The sequence below is a fragment of the Nothobranchius furzeri genome, chromosome 5 (assembly GCF_043380555.1).
Source record: "Nothobranchius furzeri strain GRZ-AD chromosome 5, NfurGRZ-RIMD1, whole genome shotgun sequence".
In the NCBI taxonomy this organism is placed as follows: Eukaryota; Metazoa; Chordata; class Actinopteri; order Cyprinodontiformes; family Nothobranchiidae; genus Nothobranchius; species Nothobranchius furzeri.
In genome coordinates, this window is record NC_091745.1 from 10,211,743 (window position 1) to 10,237,644 (window position 25,902).

At 42.2% G+C, this 25,902-nt stretch overlaps 4 protein-coding genes across 7 annotated transcripts; 2 read left to right on the plus strand and 2 right to left on the minus strand.

Annotated features, from left to right (window-relative positions):
• ubtf (upstream binding transcription factor) lies at window positions 1-8,640 on the plus strand. 2 transcript variants are annotated; one of them, XM_015948802.3, is made up of 21 exons: window positions 1-138; window positions 2,273-2,331; window positions 2,503-2,675; window positions 3,299-3,382; window positions 3,468-3,623; window positions 3,710-3,774; window positions 5,061-5,187; window positions 5,277-5,387; window positions 5,473-5,606; window positions 5,693-5,834; window positions 5,923-5,964; window positions 6,039-6,149; window positions 6,255-6,410; window positions 6,484-6,630; window positions 6,713-6,823; window positions 6,904-6,992; window positions 7,078-7,267; window positions 7,345-7,392; window positions 7,476-7,529; window positions 7,608-7,733; window positions 8,292-8,640. In XM_015948802.3, exons 2-21 carry the CDS (start codon window positions 2,295-2,297, stop codon window positions 8,415-8,417), a joined length of 2,229 nt encoding a protein of 742 aa, XP_015804288.3. In that variant the 5' UTR covers window positions 1-138; window positions 2,273-2,294; the 3' UTR covers window positions 8,418-8,640. The 2 variants fall into 2 exon arrangements, with proteins under 2 accessions (XP_015804288.3, XP_015804287.3); XM_015948801.3 differs by lacking the exon at window positions 1-138 and adding an exon at window positions 634-790.
• Window positions 8,641-11,122: 2,482 nt separating this feature from the next.
• Window positions 11,123-18,104, plus strand: atxn7l3a (ataxin 7 like 3a). 2 transcript variants are annotated; one of them, XM_054740240.2, is made up of 14 exons: window positions 11,123-11,307; window positions 11,735-11,777; window positions 11,917-11,975; window positions 12,066-12,198; window positions 12,294-12,465; window positions 12,549-12,643; window positions 12,726-12,748; window positions 12,848-12,893; window positions 13,127-13,164; window positions 14,406-14,474; window positions 14,578-14,621; window positions 15,337-15,408; window positions 17,498-17,622; window positions 17,695-18,104. In XM_054740240.2, the coding sequence occupies exons 3-14, from the start codon at window positions 11,925-11,927 to the stop codon at window positions 17,883-17,885; spliced, it is 1,059 nt and encodes a 352-aa protein (XP_054596215.1). In that variant the 5' UTR covers window positions 11,123-11,307; window positions 11,735-11,777; window positions 11,917-11,924; the 3' UTR covers window positions 17,886-18,104. The 2 variants fall into 2 exon arrangements, with proteins under 2 accessions (XP_054596215.1, XP_015804289.1); XM_015948803.3 differs by having other exon boundaries at window positions 17,498-17,618; window positions 17,695-17,973.
• A 1,233-nt stretch (window positions 18,105-19,337) lies between these two features.
• tmub2 (transmembrane and ubiquitin-like domain containing 2) lies at window positions 19,338-22,524 on the minus strand. Its single transcript, XM_015948811.3, has 3 exons — window positions 22,318-22,524; window positions 20,910-21,568; window positions 19,338-20,285 (listed from the first exon to the last, which is right to left on the minus strand). Exons 2-3 carry the CDS (start codon window positions 21,551-21,553, stop codon window positions 19,892-19,894), a joined length of 1,038 nt encoding a protein of 345 aa, XP_015804297.1. The 5' UTR covers window positions 21,554-21,568; window positions 22,318-22,524; the 3' UTR covers window positions 19,338-19,891.
• A 407-nt stretch (window positions 22,525-22,931) lies between these two features.
• On the minus strand, window positions 22,932-25,575 carry asb16 (ankyrin repeat and SOCS box containing 16). Of its 2 annotated transcripts, XM_015948810.3 has the most exons (7): window positions 25,383-25,575; window positions 24,906-25,192; window positions 24,568-24,835; window positions 24,082-24,490; window positions 23,898-23,981; window positions 23,353-23,463; window positions 22,932-23,269 (listed from the first exon to the last, which is right to left on the minus strand). In XM_015948810.3, the coding sequence occupies exons 2-7, from the start codon at window positions 25,129-25,131 to the stop codon at window positions 23,084-23,086; spliced, it is 1,284 nt and encodes a 427-aa protein (XP_015804296.1). In that variant the 5' UTR covers window positions 25,132-25,192; window positions 25,383-25,575; the 3' UTR covers window positions 22,932-23,083. The 2 variants fall into 2 exon arrangements, with proteins under 2 accessions (XP_015804296.1, XP_015804294.1); XM_015948808.3 differs by having other exon boundaries at window positions 24,906-25,473.
• Between the last annotated feature and the right edge of the window lie 327 nt (window positions 25,576-25,902).

Sequence of the window (25,902 nt, forward strand, 5' to 3'; positions counted from 1 at the left end):
AGACAGCGAGAGAGATGGAGGCGGGGGGAAGGACCATCTCTGCGGGGACTGGAGCCCAGGACCGACGGCGCAGTGCTGGCTATCGTTCAACCCTCCCCTTCTTCATCCACAGCGACGCGGAGGCTCGCGCCGAGACAGGTAAGCAGCACGAAAGTCGGTCGGTTTCATAACCACACGTGGAAAGAGCGCGATAAACAAACCAGAAAAGCGGTTAAAAGTCGAAAAATAGACATTCTGTTTTTAATGTTGTCTACCAAAGCTCCTTAGGCGGCAGGATCTTTGTGGTAACGAAACAAACTCCCCGCTGGAAGGGCGCAGACGAGGTCGGCCTTACCCGAATTTCTCTGCCCAAACAGCGGGGAAGAAGCTGGATGTAAGACCCAGTGGTATGATGTCTACTATAAATTACACCCAGTGAATTCATGAAGCGAATTAGTTTCACGTAGCATCGGGATTTAGCTAAGCAATCGTTTGTTTCGCGTGGGGAAATGTTTTCCGGTAGTTTCCGCGCCGAGACCTCCACGCGGCTGTTGGCGGAACAGCTAGCCGCCTCTCGGTCAGCCATCAGGGATCTCGGTTTAATATCTCACCGTGAGGAGACTCGCCCTCCCCTCTCCCCCTCTCTCTCTCACTGACTAGCCCAGAACCACCGACAACCGAGCTCGGAGAACCCGCCTTTCCGTCCTCGCTTATGCGCTTTTTGGAGCTAGGGAAGGGAGTCTGCAACGCCCCGGCTAGAGCTTTCGGCTCCGTTTTCAGTGTTCGCAGTACGCCATTGGACCTTGTCACGGTAGGTTTGCTTACAAGAGCGGGGCTGGTAGCATGGCGGACCTGGAGCCGTTTTGTCGCGCCAGAGAAGCTGCTCAGCCGCGGATTGTTCTTTAGATATCCGATAATGAAAGAGCCGATTAAAGCCCACATTTTCCTCGAAACGGAGAATAACTAACACTAACATGAAGTAATTCAAAATTAGGTCAATAATGTTGTTTCACCGTACATATATTTTTTATTTTAATTATGTTTCGCGCCTCCGCAAATAATTTAACCTAACATTTATTAATTTTCGATCTGGTGTAACTTAATTTAGAATATTTTGGAGCATTTTGTATGGTTGTCAAATAATTCATGTTAATTATACGTTGTAAACACAAGTTAATGTGATCCCTAAATCGTCCTTGTGTGACACAAATTTTGATTAGTAGCAAATACTGTTGACTAACTGTGCTACCTTAGATGCTGGTATGATTTTAGGCTTCTTTTCGACATGCTAAGTTACACGGCGTCTTATGTTTTTTTTTCCACATTTATGTAGTATTTTTGACTAAACGTCATAAATCCGACGTTTGAATTTGACATTCTGCGCATTTTACATAAGAAATATGTCGAAAGTAGTGTTAGAAACGACGCGAGGAGACACGGTTGAGCTATCAAGGACAAGATGAACAACGGTCATCCGCCATCATTGGAGCACAGCTCGGCTACGCCTCGCTGAAGAATGCTCTGGCTTTTTGGTCCAAAAAACAACTGCGTGATACCACAAAGCGAACAAAATGTTGAGTGAATTATTCTAAAACGCACACATAAACCCCCTCACGCGTAGAATGCTAGTTTAGTCGTTCTTGTTTTGGGTAAACATTAGTGGAGAAGACTTTAGGGCTGCGTGGCGGAGCTAGATCCACGTCCAACGGTGATGAGGCGTCTCCGCCGAGTGGCGCATTTGGCTGCAGTGCTTCCAAGCTGCCATTCCAGGCTGTCGGAGACCGAAAGCAGATCCCCCGTCCGTGGTCAGCTGGTCGCCTACAGCTGCCTGTCTGTCCACGTTCATTCGCTTCCTCCTTCCGTGGATCCTCCCCAACCTCCGCTCCGACAGAAAGTCCTCCATTACCGAGCAGACCGAGCGAGAAAATGGTCGCTCCTGAGCGTCCACGATACTTCTGTTGTAGAATAAGGACAGCACTAATTCGCCAAATTCCGGTTGGCCCAAAAATAAAAAATAAAAAAAAATAAAAAAGAAGCTCGACAGGGACTCCTGTTGTCGTCGCTAGATATGCTTAGTTGAAGCCCTCCGCAGTGTTATTTGAGATTTGAAGCCGTCACAAGCAATAGCCTATGCCTCACCATGCAGCGTAAACGTTTAGGGGCGGTGTAATGAACATAAACCATTATGTCGGCACACATTTCAACTCAAACGACTTACAACAGAGATCAGTTATAATAAAGTTAGAAAATATGAATTTTAGTGATTTTGATTAATTTATTGTTTCTTTTGTAGTTCAAAAATCGCATTTTCACAAATGAATGGAGAAATGGAGGCAGCGACACATGACCAAGGTAGTATATTTATGAGTCATTTTTATTTATATATATTTTTTTAACAAATGACAAATACTTGTATAATCACGAAATTGTTTTAATGAATTCCACATTTTGTCATCATACTATAAACATAATGCAACCATACTAATAAATCCATGAACCAGTTTACATGTATTTTTTTATCAGTGTGGTCGCAGGATGACCTCCTAAAGCTGCTGGAGGCCATGAAAGTGGCTCTGCCACAGAAAGATCTGACTAAATACAAAACATCCGAGTCCCATCTGGACTGGCAGAAGGTGGCCTTCAACTCCTACACTGCAGAGATGTGTAAACAGAAATGGCAAGAGGTCTCTAAAGAGGTGAGATGCTCAGATCATGATTTTTAGGTCGTAAACCTTTTCAGATGTAATATTTAGATTAAGTTCTTAAAGAGGTCCTCCAATGAGAAACAAGTTTGTCTTATTTTTGGAAATGATCTGTTACATTACGTTTAACATGCAGAAAATAGTCTCCTGCTTTAGCTTCTGATAGAAAACAGACGGAACTCTAGGATTTGAAGGTCCTGACAGATCTACGTCACACTGTCACTTCACATTCAAGGACCCGCCTACCTTGACTCACAAAAGGAAAAGATGTTGTTGGTTTACTGTCCAGGAAACAGCGACTCGACTAGTAGAAGCTAAACGTTAGCATTAGCAACACCACCGCACAGCAGAAGTCCTCCAGCCTTGTGTTATTTGTGGAGCTAAAACCTCCACGTTGCAATGCAAATGGAATCAGTGGTTGAGTCGTGTTGCTGTTAGCCATTCAGAGGAGAGATGGCCAAATATCAGGAAATAAGTCTAGTTCCTGGAAATGGTGCACAGAAACTTTTTTTCCCCAGAGTAGGACTTACAAGGCATTCATTCCTACTAGAGGCCACTGCAAATTTAATAAAATGTGAGTGAAGTGCCTCTTTAACAAGTTCTTTTCTTCCAAACAGATCCGTAAGTTCAGAACTCTCACAGAGCTGATCTTTGATGCTCAGGACTACATCAGAAACCCTTATAAAGGCAAAAAAATCAAGGTGAGTTCAAATTAAAATGTGCAAATAAAGATGATCTGTTTGAGTGGAGCTAAAGACCTGAGTTTTGTCTTTTGTCAATACACAGAAGCATCCAGATTTCCCCAAGAAGCCTTTGACTCCATACTTTCGTTTCTTCATGGAAAAAAGAGCCAAATATGCTAAGTTGCACCCTGAGATGAGCAACTTGGATCTCACTAAGATCCTGTCCAAGAAGTACAGAGAGCTACCAGACAAAAAGAAGGTCAGCTGGATACAGAAAATAAATTGCTTTCATTTTAACCCTTTTTTTATTATTCATTTATTTAGAAAATGTTCTTGTCATGACAGAAAAAGTATGTTGATGATTTCCTACGAGACAAGGAAACCTTTGTGCAAAGCATGATGAAATTCAGGTGAGATTTATTAAAGTCTTTATTAGGGCTGCAGCTATCGAATCCTTTTGTAATCGAGTACTCTATTGAATATTTATCAATTAATCGAGTACTCTAATAAATTACTCTTTTGCATTTTTAAACCATTGTATAAAATAGCATGTTATAAAATATGAAACACCTCTTGAAATGAGAAAGCAATTGCCAGTTATTCTTCAAGTTTTATTCAAATTTAGTTTTCATAACTTCAGCACTTCAACTTTACTTCACAGTAAACAAATGCGAGCGGCTGCGGCCCAGACAGCACCAGAACCGCTCACAGCGCTTGCGCAAACATGGCTCGCCAGCTGTTTCCCTATTAACACACGTCCGTTTTAATTTCTACACTTAGTTTTCTCACGCTAACAAGGATTGTCGAGAAAGCATGTTTGCCGTGGTTATGTCTAATTATACTGATCACACAACATTTATTTACTTTCTTTCGTTTTCCTCCGTCACTCATAAATACCCGTGTCCTCCTGCAGCAATCCCGAGGGACAACGGACATCAACAAACAACACAGTAAAAAGTCCGACGTGTTGTAAAAACTGCTATTTTTAGCACATTTTAAGATGGACGTGTTGCTACCAGACGTACGGTGTGGGCTGAAACCAACTGCTACAAACGAAAAATTCGCACAGTGGTCTGCAGAATAGAAATACAGGCTAAAATGCATTAATTTAATTTAATCAATTTCCCTCTGGGATTAATAAAGTATTTTTGAATTGAATTATCTTGTAGAGGCTCCGAGTCCGCTTGCAGAAGAGACATTTACATGTGGATGTTTCCTGGTCAGGTGCTGCAGCATGGAGGATGTGGTGTTGTAGGCTAAATCCATTTTACAGTATTTACACTGGACTACGTTTTCCGCCTTACGAAGTGAAAAATGGTCCCACACCTTTGACATTTCCTGTTTTTTTTTCGCACTCCACCGGGGTCCACGTTGTCCGCCATGGCTTAAGAGAAAGTGAAGTTACGTTCGCTACTCGCGTGTGCATTCAGTGCAGTGTGTATGTGCGTCACTTATTTCGGTCCGGGTGAAACATGACCACGGGCGATTGCAAAGCCATGAATTAATTAAACATGAATTAAACGAAGCCTGGAGGCAGAGAATTTGACTCGAGGATTTTTTGTACTCGAATTATTCGAGGTACTCAAATCGTTTCAGCCCTAGTCTTTATTTTAGGAACAGTGGAGTGTTTTAAGCTGGCATGTACAGAACAGACAGGATGATAACTGCATCTAATTGATTTGTGATGCATTAACAGGGAAGAACATCCAGATCTTATGGAGAGCATGACCAAGAAGGGTTCAAATGTTCCAGAAAAACCCAAGACACCCCAACAGCTGTGGTACAACCACGAGAAGAAGGCATTCCTCAAGACACATCCAGATGTAAGATTGGGAATTTAGAAGTGATGAGAGCCAGCTTCTAACTCTTGTTTTGTTCCTGAGAGGTTAACGGTGGGATGGTCTGATTTCAGGCCACCACCAAAGACATCAAGGACAGTCTTGGTAAACAGTGGACGCAGCTGTCCGACAAAAAGAGACTCAAGTGGATCGCCAAGTCCCTAGAGCAACAGAAACTATACGAGGTCAGCTTACATACAGATACTCAGTGTTTTACCGTAAGTCATCAGTTGTAGCAGCGTTTTTGTTGTTGAATGTGTTTGTGTGTAGGAAGCGATGCGGGGATACATCCAGCAGCACCCAGAGTTGAACATGACCCAGGAGGACATCATAAAGTCCACTCTGACCAAGGCAGAGCGACACCTGAAAGACAAGTCAGACGGCCGACCCGATAAACCTCCTCCGTAAGTCCCAGTCGGACGAGTCTGCTGCCCCTGTGGCGCGTGAGCAGGTCCCTTAAACAGCAGCTGTGTTGTGTGAACGCTTTCAGGAATGGTTATTCAATGTTCTGCGCGGAGCTGATGTCCAGCATGAAGGACGTTCCAAGCACAGAGCGCATGGTGATGTGTAGCCAGAGGTGGAAGCTGCTGAGACAGACCGAGAAGGATGCTTATCAGAAGCGCTGTGAGCAAGTGAGTGCATAAACGTCTGCTCGCCTGGCTGAAAGCAAAAGAAGGTCTCTGGTTTTGTCTAAAAACGCTCTTTATGTTTCATTTTCAGAGAAAGAAGGATTATGAAGTTGAAATGAACAAATTTCTCAGCGTAAGTCTTAAACCCGTCCTTCTGCTCTTTCAGACGTTTTCGAATTAAAGAATTAAATAAATGTGTCTGTTCAGACGATATCAGCGGAGGAGCAGCAGCGAGTCTTGGGCGAGGAGAAACCAGGTTGTAAGAAGGGCGCCGGAGCCAACAGTCCTGCATCTAAAAAGAAAAATGCTAAAGCCAAGGTAAGCTTGTGCTAAAAGGTAAAGCTAGGTTTCAAATGTCAACATGCTTTAGGTTCATGTTGATTGTGGTTGTGTTGTGATTTTTCACACACCTGCTTTCCGTAGGCCAGTCCCGAGAAACCCAAACGGCCCATCTCTGCCATGTTCATCTTTGCCGAGGAGAAACGTCCCAAACTGCATCAGGAGCGTCCGGATCTTTCTGAGAGCGAACTCACCAGATTTCTGGCGCGCATGTGGAACGAGCTGCCTGATAAGAAGAAGGTAAGTGAAACGCTCAGGAGATGCCACGACTGTCGGGACGTATTCAAAAGATCTGGTTCCCTTTATGCTTCAGGAGAAGTACAAACGCTTGGAAATGGTGCTAAAAGCAGAGTCGGAGAGAAAGGAGAAGGAAGATCGAAGTCGTTTACCAGATCCGCCCAAGACCGCTCAGGAGATCTGGCAGCAGAGTGTTATAGGAGACTACCTGGCCAGATTTAAGGTGGGAGTTATGAACTAGAAGTTGTTTTAGTCCTTGGATTATGAGTCGGTTAATGATTTTAACTTGAGTCTGGATTCTGCAGAGCGACCGACCGAGAGCGCAGAAAGCAATGGAAGCAGCCTGGAGCTCCATGGAGAAGAAGGAGAAGATCATGTGGATCAAAAAAGCTGCAGAAGACCAGAAAAGATACGAGGTTAGGATCAGCCTTCATGTCCTCCACAGCAAGCACACACAGGACTAGTGAGAGCTAACTGACTCTACCATCTCCCGCAGAGGGACCTGTGTGAGATGCGCTCTCCTGCCGCCAACGTGGCTGCCGTCAAAAAGATGAAGTTTGAAGGGGAACCTAAGAAGCCTCCATCGTAAGTTTGTGACATCCACATTTTCTGTTTGATTTGCATCTGTCAGAAGTACAACCTGACGTTCGTCTTCCTGGTTCCGCTCTAGAAACGGTTATCAGAAGTTTTCCCAGGAGATGCTGTCTAACGGGGAGCTGAATCACCTCCCCATGAAAGAGCGGATGACCGAGATCGGCAGCCGGTGGCAGAGGTTGTCGCTGAAGGACAAGGACCGCTACAAGAAGATCGCAGAGGAGAAGCAGAAGCAGTACAAAGTTCTACTGGAGCAGTGGCTCGCTGTAAGGATTTGATGTTGTTGGACGAAGTCAGGAAAATGAAATGAGTTTAAAATTCATACCTGCTGATGTGTCTGCAGAGCTTATCTTCACAAGAGCGAAACACCTACAAAGAGTATAATTCACAAGTGAGTTTTCACCGTCAGAATTGTGTGTTTTGTTCTAATTATCTTCAAGGCCTTGTTCTTCAATCTGATTCTGTTGTTCTCAGAAAAGAAGAGCTCCAGCCAAACCTGGAGGCACCAAAGCAAAGTTTAAGAAATCAGTGAGTGTTTCTGCTCGGCTTCCTGCGGTAGAGGAAGACCTCCCCCAGATACGTGACCTGTAACCTGTCTCCTAACAGGACACGGAGGAAGAGGAAGATGACGATGATGACGACGAGGACGATGATGACGACGAGCAGGAAAAGGCTTCCTCTGAGGCAGACTCATCCAGTGAGGAGGAGGATGATGACGATGATGACGATGACGTAATTCAATTCAAGTTTATTTATATAGCGCCAAATCACGACAAGAGTCGTCTCAAGGCACTTCACATAGTAAACATTCCAATTCAGGTCAGCTCATTAAGCCAATCAGAAATAATGTTTCCTATATAAGGAACCCAGCAAATTGCCTCAAGTCACTGACTAGTGTCAGAGACTTGAGGCAATCCTCATACTAAGCAAACATTTAGCGACAGTGGAGAGGAAAACTCCCTTTTAACAGGAAGAAACCTCCAGAGAATCCTGGCTCAGTATAAGCAGCCATCCTCCACGACTCACTGGGGATCAAGAAGACAGAGCACACGCGCACACACACACACACACACACACACACACACACACACACACACAAAAAGTAATGTGTCTATAGTTACATTGTGATGTCTTAGTAAATATTCTATTTGGTGAGAGATAAACTTTATTGTATTTATCCTAGTGGATCTAATTAAACGGGTAAACTAGTAGTAGCACATGTAAGTGAAAATTGTTATAATTAGTACATTTTCATTAAGTGATAATTATGCTTTTATTCTTGGCCTAAAGAATGAAGGTGAGGATGATGAGGAGGAGGAGGAAGATGAAGATGAAGTGGAGGACAAGGAGAACAAATCAGAGGACAGCAGCAGCGAGTCAAACTCGGAAGGATCGTCGGACTCAGATTCGGACTGAATTCGTCTTTAGACTAACTGAGCGGCGCTGAGCTGAGCCAGAAGTCCAGGGAGGTCTGCCACTGTGCCAACCGTACTCCTCCCACCAGAGGAAGCCCCCCCCAATCTTCCATCTCACACTCTTCATGCTGCTGCGGCAGAGAGACCCTGGCCCCAGAATCGGCCCAGCCTCCCAGGTGTGATGGTCCTTTCAGCACCAGTTAACCCACTGACATAAACCAAAAACATCCCACTGGTTTGGTGATGTCCTGAACATTTCTGCCCAGAGTTCAGTCGTCTTTTATGCGTCCGATGGTAACAGTGAGAACGGTAGTCTCTGCAGGGTGACCAGTTACCCTCTGGTTTATTTTCCTCTGGAGACGGAAGTAAAGCAACAGGAGTTCTAGAACTGGCTTCTTTGAGCCAAAGAAGAATCAAGGTCACTTCAGGGAGGGGCGCCATGGGGAGTGTGCAGGACACTGATGAAAATTGCACTCTTCTGAATGTTTTCTGTAATGTTTCTTCCAGAGGGTTGTTTCTTTGTTCTCTATTCTTACGACGAGGTGTAGATTTTATGGATTGGTTCTTGCAGAAGTGTTTTTTCAGGAAAACAAGTCAAGCCATCAAGAATGTGTTTTTGTTGCTGGAAGTTTTCAGATTCCCTTACTTAGCACTGTTCTCTGCCCGTTGACGGCTTTCATTTAACTTTGAGTTGGAGAGGATGTTCCACAGCGTTCAGCATAAACCAGAGGAAATGTGGAAACACTTGGAGAATCCAGTGGTTTGTTCTAATAAACAGGTTCAGGTCAATCATAGGGATTATATTTATATGCTGCAATTTTATTTTTACACGATCCTCTACATTGTAGATGAAAACAAAGTGTTTACAGCTGTAAAGTGACTAAAGGTTTTTAAGTTTTTACTGTAATTTGCAAACTGCTTTGTCTTTCTTTGAATCAACAATTTTCATTGAACATTTGACCAACTTCAGCAGTCTCTGTAACTTTAATTTGATCTTCACACCCCTTGTATGGGCTTGTAGTTTCCATGTTTTGTGTTTTAAACCCCGAACATGAGAACCATCTCCACGCCTGCCGCTGGTCTAAGTCTCACTAATGATTCAGAAGTCTTAAAATATCTCCCATTTTTCAGGTAATTTGTTTCGACTTCAAAAATATGTGTTAACTTGTGTAGCTGGGCTTTCAGTCTATAAATGCAGAGTACGTGCTGTCCACGTCGTTTCTCAGTCTATACCTGCATGTTTTTTCCACAAACTATTTCAGTTCATCTGGTTATCAGTTGGATTTGAGAGAATTTTTGTTCAGATAAAGTAAGAAAATTTGTTTTTATGTTTTTGATTTCACCCCATAAAATTTTAATAGCTGTAATCATAAGTTTTCGCTTATCCAAAAAGAAAAGAAAAAAAACTGCACTTAATGTAAATTTGTTCCTCTGAGTTTATGTGCAAGCATGCACGTGTGTGTGTGTGTGTGTTTGCTTTGCTTTAACGTGTGCTGTTCTTGCTATTCTGTTTCAGACCACGATGTGTATACAGTGCAGACATGTGCCTGTTTTGGGGACATCATACCAACACGATGAATGTAGATCGTTTATTTTCCCAAAAGTCTTTGATAACATGTACACACTCGCGACAGGACTTTCATACATTTGGGTTTTGTTTTTCCAGACAGGTTAATGACCTTGCAGCTATTCTTGATCAGTTGGCAATGGAAGGTTTGACCTTTATGATCTCACTGCAGACTGAAACAAAACCAGCATGGGCTATTTCAACAATTGGTGGTGGGAAGGGAGGGGAATGACTGAACAAAAGGGATTTGTTGTGCTGAGTTACTACAGGGGGTGGTAAAAATGTAATTTTCTGTAAATACTGTTTTTGTATTGAGTGCTTATTGTTTTGTTAGTACTTTGATTTTGCAAACCCTCATCTGTGGTTTCTAAGACCAGTGAGTTAATATTTGTTTCAACTCACCTGTTTTACTTCCCTCCATTGTGTTGGTTTATAGAGATATTTATGACAGCAAAGCTTTACAGGTTTGTACTGCTGGTCATTGGACAGGATTTGATGTTTTATATAGCTGAGGGTGTTCTTATGTCCTTGTAGTTCAAGTATTTGAGCAAATAAAGAAATATCCTGAAAAGGTGTTTTTAATGTAAATAGAAAACAAATGTGTTGAGTAGGAATAATGCAGGATATAATATTTATTTCCTTTTTGGTGCAATTCTTCAAATAGACATCCGTTATTGTGTATCTGTTTTTATTTTTTGTGTGTGCTTAAAATAGTTACAAGTTTGATAATGGGATTTTAAAACGTGATGTTGATGTTCAACTGATCAGACTAAACTAATTGATTCTATTTATGGAACGACAACTCCACAAATCATTTATGGATGTCTGACGTGAACGAAGACGTCAAATTTACCGTATTAAGTTAAAGCGGGGCAACTGGACTTTCAAAATTAAAGAAGCCTGCTGCTCATGAAAAACAATTTCTCTCGAGGATAGGCACAGTATTATATCTATTCATAGTTTATTTATTTATTTTTGTTTTTTATTCCACAATGCTTTTTTACGATTGATTATAAAAAACAAATTAACCCTATTCTAAAACAAAAATACTTTTAAGTTTTGAAGATGAAACAGGAAGTACGCTTTTCCTCTGCATTCAACTCTTCTGGCCTCGTGACGTCGCTGTCAAACTGGCTTTAACGGTAGTTCAGCTAACCGACACCTGCCGCTGAAGGGAGTTAACGAAGCTATATTTTAACTTACAACATTAACCGTGGTTGCAGCTCTATAGTAATTTTATTTATTTATTTTTTGACGTAGTTTATTTTATGTTGTTTTTTGTTCTCAGAACTGCTACTCAGGCTGATGTTTTCGATTTGACAAGGTAAGCGGAAACAAACTGATGTGCTGTCGAGGTCCTTGTTATTCATTGTATGAATCTCTTTAATAGTTTTGTTTATCCCTATAAATAATCGTGGTAGACCTACACTACAAAGGAAACAAGTTCTAATGTCAAAAATAAGATATGACATCCGTTCAGTTCTTCGGATTATTATTATTTTTTCTTTAAGCAATCTTGTGGGTTTTGGAGTGATAATGAAGACACTAGCATGAAGATGAACAATGATTTAATCCATTAATAACAATAATAATATCCATAATAATAATAATAATAATGCAAAACCTCACTTTCTGTGCCGCAGATGACCTGGGGAGAGAGTTTGTATTTTCAGGCTATGTCACAGTGAATAATCTATGCACGCCCTCTGTCAGACTGCATCAGGTTTAAGTTTAAATGTTTTCTTTGACAGAATGAAGATATATCTGCAGCAACAATCAATTCATCAATTAAAAGTAGGTGTTCTGAAGTTAATCACCCAGGAAAGTTTCTTATTGAATCACCTGATTAGAAATGTGACCATCTCCTGTTTGGAACCTGATCCTCTTCTCAGGACACCATCTTCTGACCTTTCTGTCAACCTTCCCCTGACAGGTTTTCAAATGAAAATGGAGGAAATGCCTCTCTCGAGCCCAGACAACACCAAGCTGGAGGTGAAAACCTTTTAGACTGTATATTCAGACACAAACAGTAGATCTGTTATAATGAACCTGACATGAGTTTTGTGGTTTCTGCTGTCGCAGGCCTTGATGCACGACATCTACTCTGAGCTGGTGGAAGACGCCTGTTTGGGCCTGTGTTTTGAGGTACATCGAGCTGTGAAACAGGGCTATTTCTTCTTGGGTGAACCTGACCAAGAAAGCATGAAGGAGTTTGGTTGGTGCCTTTTTCTTACGGTTTGTTCGGCGTCATTTGTCTTCAAGCATTTTTACATTATCCCCCCATTTTTATTGATTTTTTTGCTGATTCAGAAATTGTAGATCAACCAGGAGTGGACATTTTCGGCCAGGTGTTTAACCAGTGGAAAAATAAAGAGTGTGAGTGTCCCAACTGCAACAGATTAATCGCAGCTTCTCGCTTTGCTCCTCATCTGGAAAAATGTCTCGGCATGGGACGCAATAGCAGTCGCATCGCCAGTCGCAGGTCAGTCTATGAGGGTCATTGGGAGTACACTTATTATAAGGGAAAGAAAAATGCAATTAGGTTGTTCTTTTTATTTAATTTAGGTTAGCCAGGAACAACATGAGCAAATCTGAGAGCGATCAGGAAGACAACGATGATCTTAATGACAACGACTGGTCCTATGGGGCAGAAAAGAAAGGTGAGCCTGTACCTGATGTGCATGGAATCATTAAGAAAGGCTCCATTAATAAGAAATAAACTTGTTGCACACTATTTTTTAGCCAAGAAGAGACGATCAGACAAGGTATTTTAACATTTATTATTCTATTTGTACACAACATGGAAGCAATATAGTTTGCAACAAGTTATTATAATCTCTAACTTTTTTTTTATTTTGCTGCAGAATCAAAACTCCCCACGAAGGTCCAAATCTCTGAAACCCAAAAATGGTGAGAAGGTCTTAGTGAAGAGAAGTAAAGTTATTTCTAAGCTTCAGACTTCAGATCAGGATGTTGTTTATAGGCAGCTTTGTCTCCGTCGCAGGAAGTCAGAACTGTTGAATTCAGAACCACAGCAGGATGAGCAGTCGGAGCCGTTTCGGTGTCATAACAGCTGAAATCTAAAGTTGGTTTGAAATGTGACATGAAAACGTTCAGCTGCTCTTTTTGGGGGTTTCTTTCAGGTGAGATTGGGAGTAGCATCAACTCGGAGTCGCACAAGGTGACTAGTCCTCAAACATTTCATTTGTTTTAAGTGAATGATGACCAGTGTTGGGCAAGGTACTTCAAAACTGTAATGCATTATTTATTACTTGTTACCCTCATTTTAAAGTAATTCATTACATTGCAATATTACTGATTTAAAAATGTAAGGCATTACACTACTTTTGCATTACTTTAAGTTACTTTCACCAAAACAACTTCAATATGAATCTGGTCATGTGACGCTCAGTGAGCTCATGACATATATGTGGAAAGTGATGTGGTGTCTGAGCTAGGATTGCTGTTAAAAACAGTCAGATATAATAACAGTGCTTTAAAATGATTGTTTATTAAATAAAAGCAACAACAATCTGTACTCTCAGCACGCTGCCATCTTATATTAACTGAGCAGGGAGTGAGGTGGTGGGGGCTCCAAGCCTATATTTACCTTTGTCCCCAAATGCCTTGATACGGCCCTGGATGTGGGACTGACTTCTGGGGTGATCTGATTCTATCACATGTATAAATTTTAAATGCTTATATAGATTATTGCTTTTCACTGGTAAAAATGTGTATTGGGGATAAATCTACCTACCTTTTTTCTTTTTTTCTTGATTTTATTTGAATAATTTCCTGCCCTTTCTCTCTCTAACCTTCCTGCATGCTGCATGTTTTCAGTCTTCCAGAAAAACTGTTTCCTAGATTTCCTACTTTCTAACTAATCAGCCAAAGGGATCTACCGAACCAGTTGCAATGAGTTGAAATCACCGGGGCACAGATTATGAACTCAGCTGAAAAGTACATGAAGTACCAGAGAATATGGGCTGATATAAACGATCGCAAACAAATGACTTTGTTTTGGTGGAGCGATTTTGTGAATACAACAGCGGCCGCGCGCAGGATGCAGCTGGAGTATTTGAGCCATCACCGCTGCGTCCTCTCTGCTCATAGAATGCCCGCAAAGCTGAGTCCATAAATGACGTCATAAATGTGGATACTTGATCTTTTTTCAGGCTTCCCGCAATTTGAATTTTTAGAAAACCCACATCTTGATTCTGGGTTTAAAATGCATTGTAATTACCGCGTTACTGACAATTGTACACAGTAAATATTACCATTTTCTTTCCCTGTAATGCCTTACATTACCACATTACAGCAAAAAGCAATGCATTACAGTAATTAATTACTTTTGTACCACGTTACTCCCAACACTGATGCTGACACACTATTGATAACCTTTGCTTTAATGTTTCATTTCAGTACAACCATAACACTGGGATCAGCTATGAAAGTTTAGGTCCTGAGGAAGTCCGCTCCCTGTTAACAATGGTGTGTGACTTTCAGGAACAAACCCAGACACTAACATCTATATACAGCATTCATAATTTTATACCTGGCTTCGATTTCTTATTTGATTATTCTGTTATTGCAGCGATGTGGGGTGATCTCGGAGCACACCAAGAAGATGTGTACAAGGTAACTTGATCCAGACAGAGTGGTGATGATGAAACCATTCACTTTACTTTACGATCGAATGAATCAGATAACCTGTTTAGTGTTAAATCCTGATTCTGTGGTGAGCAACTTTAGGTCCTGTCGCTGATCTAGAGATGTTAAATGATCCTATAACTCAGCTACACGAGTGGCAGCGCACATTTAGTTCCTCTAGTGACCGACTTGTTCATTTATTTAAAATGAGTGTTCATTTATTTAAAAAAAGTCAAGATTTTGCAAAAGTTTCGAAATTTGCACCCAAAATAAGTTAACCACAACAATTTTATTAGTAAGACTTGAATTATTAGGATATAAAAAGAGTTTATTCAAGGTTGTACTGATCAAATTTTAGGCGTCACATTTTTTAACATTCTAATAATGAAACATTAGATATTAAGGGGAATGAGCTTTATTTTTGATGCCCATACTTTAGTTAAATAGGGGACTCCATCAGTAACTAAACTCTGCTCCACCTGACTGGTCACTGACTGTCCCCCAGCAGTCTGTCCCACCTCCTGCACACGGGGGCTGATTTTCAAGACGCTAACTCCTCTGACTCAAATGCAGATTTATCCTTGAGGATAAAATGAGGGAGGATGTAGAGGAGTGTCAGCATATTGAAAAGCAGCCCAGGAGATAGGGGTGTGTGGGCGGGCCGTCAGCCAGGGATGTAAAATGCCAGCTTATGTCCCTCCAGGTCTCAGCGATGTCCCCAGCACACAGACGAACAGAGGAGGGCCGTCAGGGTGTTCCTCCTGGGGCCGTCTGCGTGAGTGTGCCCCGCCCCCTTTCTCACTCAGAGTCAGCTTACTGTTATAACGGGATCCTCGTAGTTCAGGGGGCTGCAAACTGCTTCCGAGTGTAAAAGACTGTGTTGGAAACGCTGATACGGAAGGTCCTCAACATGGACCTTTGCATTCAGAAGGTTCATTATTTAAAAGTTTTAAAAGGTACAGATGAGTTTACTTTTAATAAGTGAATAATCCCGATTACCCATAAGCCTGTTCCCCTTTTTCTTTATACTTATCGCCTGATTTGGAGTAGAATCAGTTCTAGAGCCGTGGCGGTTTGGTGCATTTATTGTCACGTTGCTGGTTTTGAGCACCTAAAAACCCACTCCTCTAAAGGTTTGCTGACATTACCATAGCTACACCCAAGGACATGTTTTCAGATCTTTCTAACTTTGTAGTATTTTCTTTTACAAACTGTATTTTTTTCTGTCCACATTCAGTTCCTCATAGGGCTGCACTATATTAGGAAAACCTGCGATATGCAATAACAGTGATTCATATTGCGATAAATAAATACTTAACTCAGGAACAAAAAAAAAACAAAGATACATTTTAAAATGACTAAAAAAAATCATAAAAACGAGAAAAGCAAAAGATGTGAAGAAAGGGGGAAAAGCAAATAAACAAGAAAAGGGAATCAGTGGATCCCGGGAAAAGCAGAAACAGCAGATAGAGCAGAACGAAGCTAACTCAGGTGTTTGCTAACCATCAAAATTAAAGGCAGTCCGCCTCGGGGGCGGGCATCTGACCTATGAGAACCCACCCGATTGGCCTAATGGATGAAGAGCTCTATTTGATTTGTTAAAAAACATCATGCTTCCGTTTGATTGACAGAATGCAGAATGTGTAGCAAACATTTGAGCTGACCCTTCATTGCAATATTTATCTTTTCTTTGCGATATGTATATTGTACACGCTGATATCACGATAACGATATGTTTACGATATATTGTGCAGCCCTAGGTCCTCATGGACTTTCTCTAAAACTAGCAACAGGAAAATAAAACTGCACACAAGTTATGTCACTGATTAATCCATGGTCATGTGACGCAACAGAATTAAAATTTTTTCAATGAAATTTGACATTTTTATTAATGTATATTTTTGTTTTATTAAGCAATTTGATTTTTTTCTGATAACACTTGTGTGTGTGTGTGCATGCGTGTGTGTCCGTGTGTGTGTGTGTGTGTGTGTTTGTGTGTGTCTGTGTCCATGTGTGTGTGTGTGTTTGTGTGTGTCTGTGTCCATGTGTGTGTATGTGTTTGTGTGTGTCTGTGTCCATGTGTGTGTGTGTGTTTGTGTGTGTGTCCATGTATGTGTGTGTGTGTGTGTGTTTGTCTGTGTCCGTGTGTGTGTTTGTGTGTGTGTGTGTGTGTGCGCGTGTCCATGTGTGTGTGTGTGTGTGTGTGTGTGTGTGTGTGTGTGCGCGCGTGTGTTTGTCTGTGTGTGTGTTTTTGTGTGTCCGTGTGTGTGTTTGTGTGTGTCCGTGTGTGTGTGTTCATGTGTGTCCGTGTGTGTGTGTGTTTTTGTGTGTCCGTGTGTGTGTTCATGTGTGTCCGTGTGTGTGTGTTCATGTGTGTCCGTGTGTGTGTGTGTGTTTGTGTGTGTCCATGTGTGTGTGTGTGTTTGTGTGTGTCCATGTGTGTGTGTGTGTGTGTGTGTGTGTGTGTGCGCGCGTGTGTTTGTCTGTGTGTGTGTTTTTGTGTGTCCGTGTGTGTGTTTGTGTGTGTGTTCATGTGTGTCCGTGTGTGTGTGTGTGTTTGTGTGTGTCCATGTGTGTGTGTGTTTCTGTGTGTCTGTGTGTGTCCATGTGTGTGTGTGTTTCTGTGTGTGTGTGTGCGTGTGTGTGTGTCCATGTGTGTCCGTGTGTGTGTGTGTGTTTGTGTGTGTGTGTTTCTGTGTGTCTGTGTGTGTGTGTGTCCATGTGTGTGTGTGTTTCTGTGTGTGCGTGTGTGTTTGTCTGTGTCCATGTGTGTGTTTGTGTGTCCATGTGTGTGTCCATGTGTGTGTCCATGTGTGTGTGTGTGTGTGTGTGTGTTTGTGTGTGTGTTGGTGTGTTTTCACCAGGCCAGCGCTGCACAGTGCCGAGTTGGAGAGCCACAGCTTCGACATTCCCGATGGACAGATGAGCCGTCTGCAGTGGGTAGAATCTCCAAACGTGTCTCCGTCTGACTCTGCCTCATCTAAGGCCAGTGAGGATGCTGCTGATGTTTAATTTATCAATGTGAAGATGGCTCATGAATCCTTTTCTCTCCCTCTCACAGGCACTAACCATCCAGATTCTCGGAGGCCCAAGAAGAAGAAGACTCTGAGTCTGAACAGTGGAGGAGGAAGTGGAGGTCTGACAGAAGGAAGTGGAAGCAGTGCTCAGAGTAGCCTCAGCTTATCAAGCAGAAAAAAGAAGCCCAAACTCTCTGCAGCTTTTATTTCAAGCATCTACGATGACTTGAACTAGTTTGTCAGTAAAATCTCACCGGGCGGACGGGTAAGACAGCACTTTGTTACGCATTCAGAGCAGACAGGGATTTGTTTTCCTGCATCATGAACGAATGGTGGCTGGATCATCTGTAAGCACTTAAACCTCAAATATCAGGAGATGTTTAAAATGTTCTATTATTAAGTTTGTTTATTTTGAGATGAAATCGTTCAGGTGAAGAACTAAGCCCGACAAAGCTGTGCAATAAACTTTTCTCTTAAAATGAGATAAAAATAGCATTTAGTGGAAATTATTGTAAATTTATGATGCAGTAGAAATAAATGTGGACAACAGGGTCTTCTGTAGACAAGTCCCTTATTTCCATGAGGCTGTTTTCACCATCTGGTCTTAAAATTCAACATTATATTATTATAATTATTAGTTCAGGTGCGATTGTGTCAAGCTTTAAATTAAGAGACTCTTCAGCGTTTTCACACCAAAGCAGTCTTAAGGTGGATTTTTTTTGTGTTATGAACCAGAAAGCAATCGGGGTACACATTTAGTGATCTAAGCTGAATCCGTGTAATTTAGATCATGGTTCATTATTTTTCTTCTTTCTGCCTGTAAATGACATCATACAGGTCATTTTTAGTCCTTATCTAAAACATTTAAAATCGTGTTTTTTTAGAAATGATCTTTCTTTAAAACAACTTTTACAGAAACTTTCTTGTATGATGAGCTGCAGTCTTTAGAGGAGAAAAGGCACAGCTTGATGCAGTTGGGACTAAAAGGTCAGCTAAAGGTTAAAGAGCAAGTCATCCCCAAATAAACTTTTTTTTTTTTGCTGATAAACTAAATAAACGAGTGTCTAATCGTGCTGCAGACACGTGTAGTCAATAATTTGGCACTTCAGTGCATCTTAGTTAAAATTTAAATATTCTGCCTAAAACTGGCAGTGTTGTGCCGTTGTCAGGTAAAAACTGCACTGTATTTGAATTTAAATCTGCCACCGCTATTGGCTAAGATGTATGCTATGATGTCATCTGGTACATTATGATGTCACAATGCTGTTGTGAGCCTGTGTGTGTGTGTATTTGTTAGCAGCGCCCTCTCTGTCTGCCAGGCAGCAGCATTTGTTGCATTTTTCAAACATGAATTGAGAGTGGAGTTAGAAACTGGTAGGGGTTGACTTGCTCTTTAAAATCAGAATGAATGTCAAGAAGGTGACGGTCAGCCGAGGAGTGATGGAGCTGGTTTCCCTCTGCAGCCACCTGGTCATTCACATCCAACATGATCAGTCTAATGGGACGCTGCTGATGTGATACCACAGTGTGAATAAAGGTAAAAGTAGCGGTGCAGAGGCCAGCAAAGCTATGTTGTGCTGCTGTGTGCACATGTGAGTTATGGGTTATGTCACTGCCATGCGCTGTGATGTTTTTGTGAATAAACGTTTGAACCCACAGACTGACCGATTCAGACCACTGGAACTGGTTTGGTTGGAAATGCTTTAATGTTAGATCCACCTGAAACAAGACAAGTCCAGTATAACCAGGAGGAGTCTGTAAGAGCCAGACATCGCTTCATCTGATGCTAACTTATTATTTACAAGAAACATTTATACAGATTTTTCTCCGAAACGTGTTGAGTAAATGCTTTAATGAGCATATTTCTACAAAGCAGCAAGTCTTGGGCTCGCTCGCAGGCGTTTGCACTGTTTGTTTCTATTCATTCAAATAATATGAGTCAAAGTGGCGATGCGCAACAGTCAGTGGCTTTAAAGGAGTTCTTGTTTAGAAACCAGAACCTCGCTCAAGCAAGTTTCATGAAATTCTACCAGTTAAATATGAGACTAAGTGTTTAAACATGGTGGTGACCACATAGTCCTAACTGAAAAAATAATGGTGCAGTTAATCCTTATTAACTGCATTTAAACAGTACAGCTTTTTCCTAACAGGCTCACCTTGTTGCAGCATCAGTTCATCTTTCTTCTTTTATTTGAAGCTTTACAATATTTTACTGCATGTGAGAGCCAAGTCGCCGCCTTCTCAGCGGCTGTGCATCCCAAAAATGAGAAAGCTAAAAAACACAGTGACTCCCACAAGGGAGATGGTCGCAGGGGCGGTGAAGAACTGCCTGTAGTTGATACGAAAGTACCACACCACAGCCAGGATCACCACAAACACAGGCACCACCAGGCTGCTGGTGCTGATGGCCACACTTGCAGCTCTCAATCCTCCCGAGGGCCCAGAAGAGACCCCTGTTCCTGCCCCGGGCTGAGCCCCCTCCTCCAGGCTAGCTTCTTGCATGGACTGGGTGATGTGGCAGTGGATCACGCTGTTGTCTGTGATGTTTAGGGAGAACAAAGTCCTCTTGGGGTCCTGCAGCAACTGGCCTCTGAAGATCAATTTGATCTGATGCTCCCGACCAGGAAAGCATTTGCTAAAATAGAAGACGGATAAAATAAAACAAACAGGTCTTAATGTTGAGCAAACAAGCTGCAGACAGCTCAAATCTGTTACAGGGTATCTGCAGGTTTAAAGGAGCCAAATTTAAGACTTTTTAAGACCTTTTTTAAGGCCACTTTGACCAAATTTAAGCAATTTTTTTTTATTAAATTTAAGCTATAATTTCCAGCTATTGCCTGGAACCAGTGCTAACCACGTCGTGAACGTGAGATTAGCCATCCAGTTACCATTAATGTTGCACTTCCCCATGGCGCAAGCTCCCACTAGCATGCTCATCTAAAAATAGCCCCCTTTCACAACCAACCGAACGTGTACGGTTCCGCTTACGCCAACATCGTACACAAAAAATGCTGAACTAGAAATTCACGAAAATTTTACAGAAATATAAGAATCTTGTTTAATGGGTCTTTGGTAATTTAAGACCGTTGGAAACTATTTAAGGATTATTTGTAATTTTTAAGGATTATTAAGGCCTTCAATTTGGAAAAGCAAATTTAAGACTTTTTAAGGACCTGCAGATGTGTTTGTGAATGTCATTTGAAAGTATGAAATTAATGTCGGATTAGCTGTGAGGTATTTGTTTTGTTTCTTTACAAACCTTCTCAATATTCCTACTGTATCATGTGGCTCCACCACAGCCACTTCTTCTGAGTCATTTAAAAACTTCAACCGAACAGAGATGGAGGTAGTCGTCCCAGTGGTAGCGATGATGGTTCTGGTCAGAACTGGTGTAGGCTTTACTTGCTTTTTATCTACCCGTTTTAAATCCTCCACTTCCTCCTCCTCCTCATCATCATCATCCTCCTCCACCTCATCACGTTCATCCTCCTCTCCATCAGAAGCATGCAGCCTTCCAGCCTGAGGTTTTTTGCTCTGTATGTCCAGCAGAAGATCGGTCCACACCCCTTCAGCTCCAGCTCCTTCTCCTGTCCCCTCACCCTCTCCTCTCTCAGTCTCAGGCTCACTGTCGTCTGGCTTGTTTTCCTGTGAAGGTGGAGGGGTCTGCTGCTCAGGGGCATCGGCGCCAGCGGGCCCTCCGCTGTAGTTGTCGTGACCTCCCAGTCCTATGAGAGAGGCGTGAGCGCCCACTGTGAGGATGGTGCCCAGTATGTGGTCTCCTCGATCAGCTACGTGGGTGGAAAGCCAAGCCAAGATGAGGGCCAAGCCAAGGAGCAACATGCCCCCCGCTGCTGCTACCTCATCCCCCAACCCATCCATCATGGTCAGTGCAAAGACTGCCATCCCTGTCCTCCAATCCTGCAAGAGACGTGAATATGAGGAATATGACTCAAAAAGGGAACAAGGCCAAGTGAAACCACAGCATTTGCATTACTACATATTAACTCGAGTCCACATCTGCCACTAAAATTTAACATTGCACTCGATGTGTGGAAAAATATAACGGGACGCAAACTTGTTGTCCCCTGGTTTCAAGAGCAGAAACCACCAGAATTCAACCATCGTGACGGTCTTTTAGAGAAGGCTCAGAAGTTGCTGCAGGTATTTCCCGAAAACCCTGTTTTCCACCAAACGATGGTAGATATTTAACGAACTCAAACCCAGGTTATTTTGAATCCTAAAAGTAGTATATTTCAATATATAAACATTTAAAGAGTAAATTTAAAACGCATAGTCGTTAACGTAAAAACAAAGGAAGTGACAGTAGCAGATGTCAGTAAAGCTCTCCAGGTCTAAGCTTAGAAACTAATTACATTACTTGACAACAACGTTACACCACGTTTATGTTTATTGACATTCAGTCTTTAACCAGACGATAAAAAGCAGATTTACTGTTCTGCTAAACTGTCATGTTGTAGTTTTTGCTAGCAAGCTAACTTAGCCCTCCAGTTAGCCTAGCTAGCTAGCTGGCTGTCTGAAAAAAACGACCTTCGGCTGTTTACAACCGCATAACTCGGTTACTTTGGCCGCAACAGTTTTCACATTAAACGCAGGCATCGAGTGGACACCTACAGTCCCCCAATCCAGTCTACCTGGAGAAGTCTTACCTGTCAGCCGTAAAGTCAGAGCATGTCTAAACACCAGATTCAGTTCTAGTTAGCAGCTGCGGCTAAAAAAAAAAGAAAACAAGAATAAACAGTGCAGGCGGTGCGACGTCATCAACAGAAGGAGGAACCGGTTGTTATGGTAACGAGATTAGCTTGTTGCTTCTTTATTTTACTACATTGTGACAGTCAGAGCAGATGGTATCATCACTTCTCCTGGTGTTTATGGAGGTTTCTGATCTGACTTCAGCTCTTCAGGCTCGCTGAAGGTCTTTAGACCGGTTCCCTTCACACATCAGCTGATTCTGCTCACAGGGCACGATTATACCCACAATGCATCTGGGTGCACTATTTCCAGCAGCAAAAGTCGGATCAAGGAATTTATTTTAGGTTTTCTGTCAAACGCTGTGTGGCTGAAGGTAAGAGTGTGAATGAAATGTTTCCATCTAAATATACTCTAAACATGTCTAAATAAAACTCCCTGTTGGTGGATAAAAAGCCACAATGACAATTTAAAAGTATGCAGTTTTTTTATGTAGCCAAGGTTAAAATGTCTGTTTTTAAAAGTGACTTTTTTTTTACTTTTTGGAAAATGGTGTGATGAAAAGGAAACAAGCTTAAATTTATTGCATTTATTTATTCCCACTTTGAAATAAAAGCATTGATTTATATGTAAATACAAGATTAGTCAGGAAAATGGCTTTACCAATGATAAACAATAATATAACTTGTCTAATGTGTCCACAGATGGCACAGAAACATTAAAACTTTACTTTAGAGTCCCATCATTGTACAGCAGCAGATAATCCCTCACTGAGCTGGGAATGTCCAGTTTCCCGACAGCTGAGTGACATCGGGCTCCTAAATGCAGCCGCAAAGCGTGTCGACTCAGATGCTGCAGGGAGCGAGGCGAGGCACTTCGCTGATGCACCAAGTCTAAGAAAGGCCCGTGCTCCTGAGACACAGAGGCAGAAACACACCCACAGTGTGGAGGGTAATCAAAAAGAGAGTTCATTTATATCCTGTCACACATCTTACCTCATACACCTCATCAGACAGAGAGTCCATCCATTCACATGGAGGGAGGGACATGTATGAATTCAGCATCACTTCTAGAACGGCAGGGACCGGAGCACAGAGTTTCAGCATCTGCAAAGACAGCAATGACATCGATATCCCATAACAACGCTGACAAAGAGCCAAGCTGCAATAAAGAGAGGTTAAAGCATTCACTGGCTTTCTTTAAATAAGCTGCATTGTGTTTGCCTTGTTAATAGAGTAAAATTAAACTCACACATTTGTTTCCAAAAAGTATTTATGTATAAAATGAACAATCAAATAGAGTGAAATGGTCTACAGATAATCTATTAACTGAGAAAACAAAACAATCAAATGAGCCAAAAATGTTAAAAAAAAGAACAAAAATCATATTTCTGTAAAAAAAAAAAATAGATGTTATAGTTTGTGTTTAGTTCACCGAAGTGTAGGGTAGAATATCATCAACTGAGCACATATTTGTAAAAACCAACAATAAAAACTAAGTGAAGCTTGTGTTTTTATGCAGTGTGGCTGTCTGCATGAACCTTTGGTGAAACAGGTTTGGCTCCGTGGTTCAGAAGGGATCGCGCTATCTCCTCAGGTTGTTGGGTTTGGTAGTCTTCCACCACCTTTAGAGCCAAGCAGAAGTTTTGTTTTTATTTAAATAAAACATCTCTGACTGTCTCTATGGTGACTGCACATGCAGTGTTAAATGTTCATGTCAGCTACCTGCAACAGACAGTCCATTGGAGTGTACCCTGCACAGTTTTTAATGTCGGCTTTAGCTCCGTGCAGCAGGAGAACATCTGCAATTCTGGAGCAGCAGTTTGCACAGGCGTTGTGCAGCGGGGTGTGCCGTTTCCTGCCCGCAGTTTGGGGATCAGCTCCTGCACCCAGCAGCTTCTGGATCACTCGAAGATAGCGCCCTGCTTCAGAAGGCCTTTCCGCTCTGGAGCATGCAGCATTCAGAGGAGTCTCGCCCTCCTGATTAGTGGCTAAAACATCTGCTCCATGGCTGAGAAATAGCTCCACATGCTCCTCCAGGCCTCGCTGGGCAGCCACATGCAGAGGTGTAAGCCTCGACTCCCGACTCCTTATGTTGACGTTTGCACCTCCTTCCAGAAGCAACTTGGCACAGCTGGAAAACATCAAGATACAAATGGAAAACATTTAAAATAACACGATTCCACATTGGGTTCAAAAGGTCATTCTTACTGGAACGACAGTGCAGAGGTACAGAGGTGAAGAGGGGCGCTGCCGTCTGCTGACAACCGTTCAGAGTCTGCTCCATGAGACAGCAACAGCTGGACACAAACAGAGTGGGCTCCGGTACATGCATCGTGTAGAGCGGTGTTTCCTCCAGGGTCAGCGTTAACCTCAGCTCCACGAAACAGCAGCTCCTCCACACACGCTGCATGTCCCCTGCTGGCAGCCAGGTGTAAGGCTGTAGTTTGTCTCACCTTGGAGCTCAGCGTCCACATTCCTGACAGAGGGCAGAGAGAATGTTGTTGGTATTGGTGGACATTGTGAAACTAGCATCTCTGAAGTCATACCCATCTCTGGAGCCCACACCATCTCCTCGTGCACTGTCTCCATCAGGGCATTGACCATCGCAGGGTCCTTCAGCACGGCGTAAACTCCCTTCATGTCCCCACACATGAAGGTGTTGTGGATGGCTGTGTCTCTGCAGTGAACTTGGGGTGGAGGGGCTCGTACCTCCTGAAGCCGCCGCTGCCTGGGAGGAAGCCGGGGAGGGCTCGGCAGCGGGGACCTGGTCATGCTTCTTCTATGGGCCAAAGCTCGCCGTGCATCCTCCCATTCTTGGAGCTCCTGCTCCAGTCTGAGTGAGCGCAGCGAGGCAGAGGTGAAAGGAAATGTGTTCTTTGACATGGGATCCTAAAACAAGTCTTATTAAGGTCAAATCTCTGTCGGCTTGATGAACAAACACACTTATGTTGTTAGTTATATAATTTAATCTCAACTCCATACACGATAAGCAGTACTATATCAGCCAAAAAATACCTACTCACCCTTCAGTAGTGCTGTAAGTCAAAAAAAAATTCTACCATGGATCAAGTGAACACTCACATAACTAGATGTACTGTCTTTTAAAATAACTATAGGATGATTATAACTACATACTGTAAACTATAAACTATAACGATAACACTTCTCCCTTCTTCTGTGGACACAGTCACAAGATAGTTACTCAAATACTAGTTCAGCTCTAGCTATAAATAGAACAAAGTGCAAGCTGATACTAGTCGTATCTCATACGGCCGCTAGATGGCAGTGTCACGCCGAAGGTTATGAAAGCAAAGACGAAAGAAAGACCAAGATGGGTATCAAGTATAATGAGTGGGTCAAAACAACACAGTAGAAAAATGTTGCTGGACGCTGATTACTGACATTTTGTTGCTTTTTTTCATGACATAAGCTGCATAAATGTTAAATAAAGACGAGTGGAATTTGTAAATACTTCCTGTCTCGTTATTTGCATGTGTAAAGCAGAAAAATGAAGAAAAAGGACAAAACAAAATTCCATGGGGA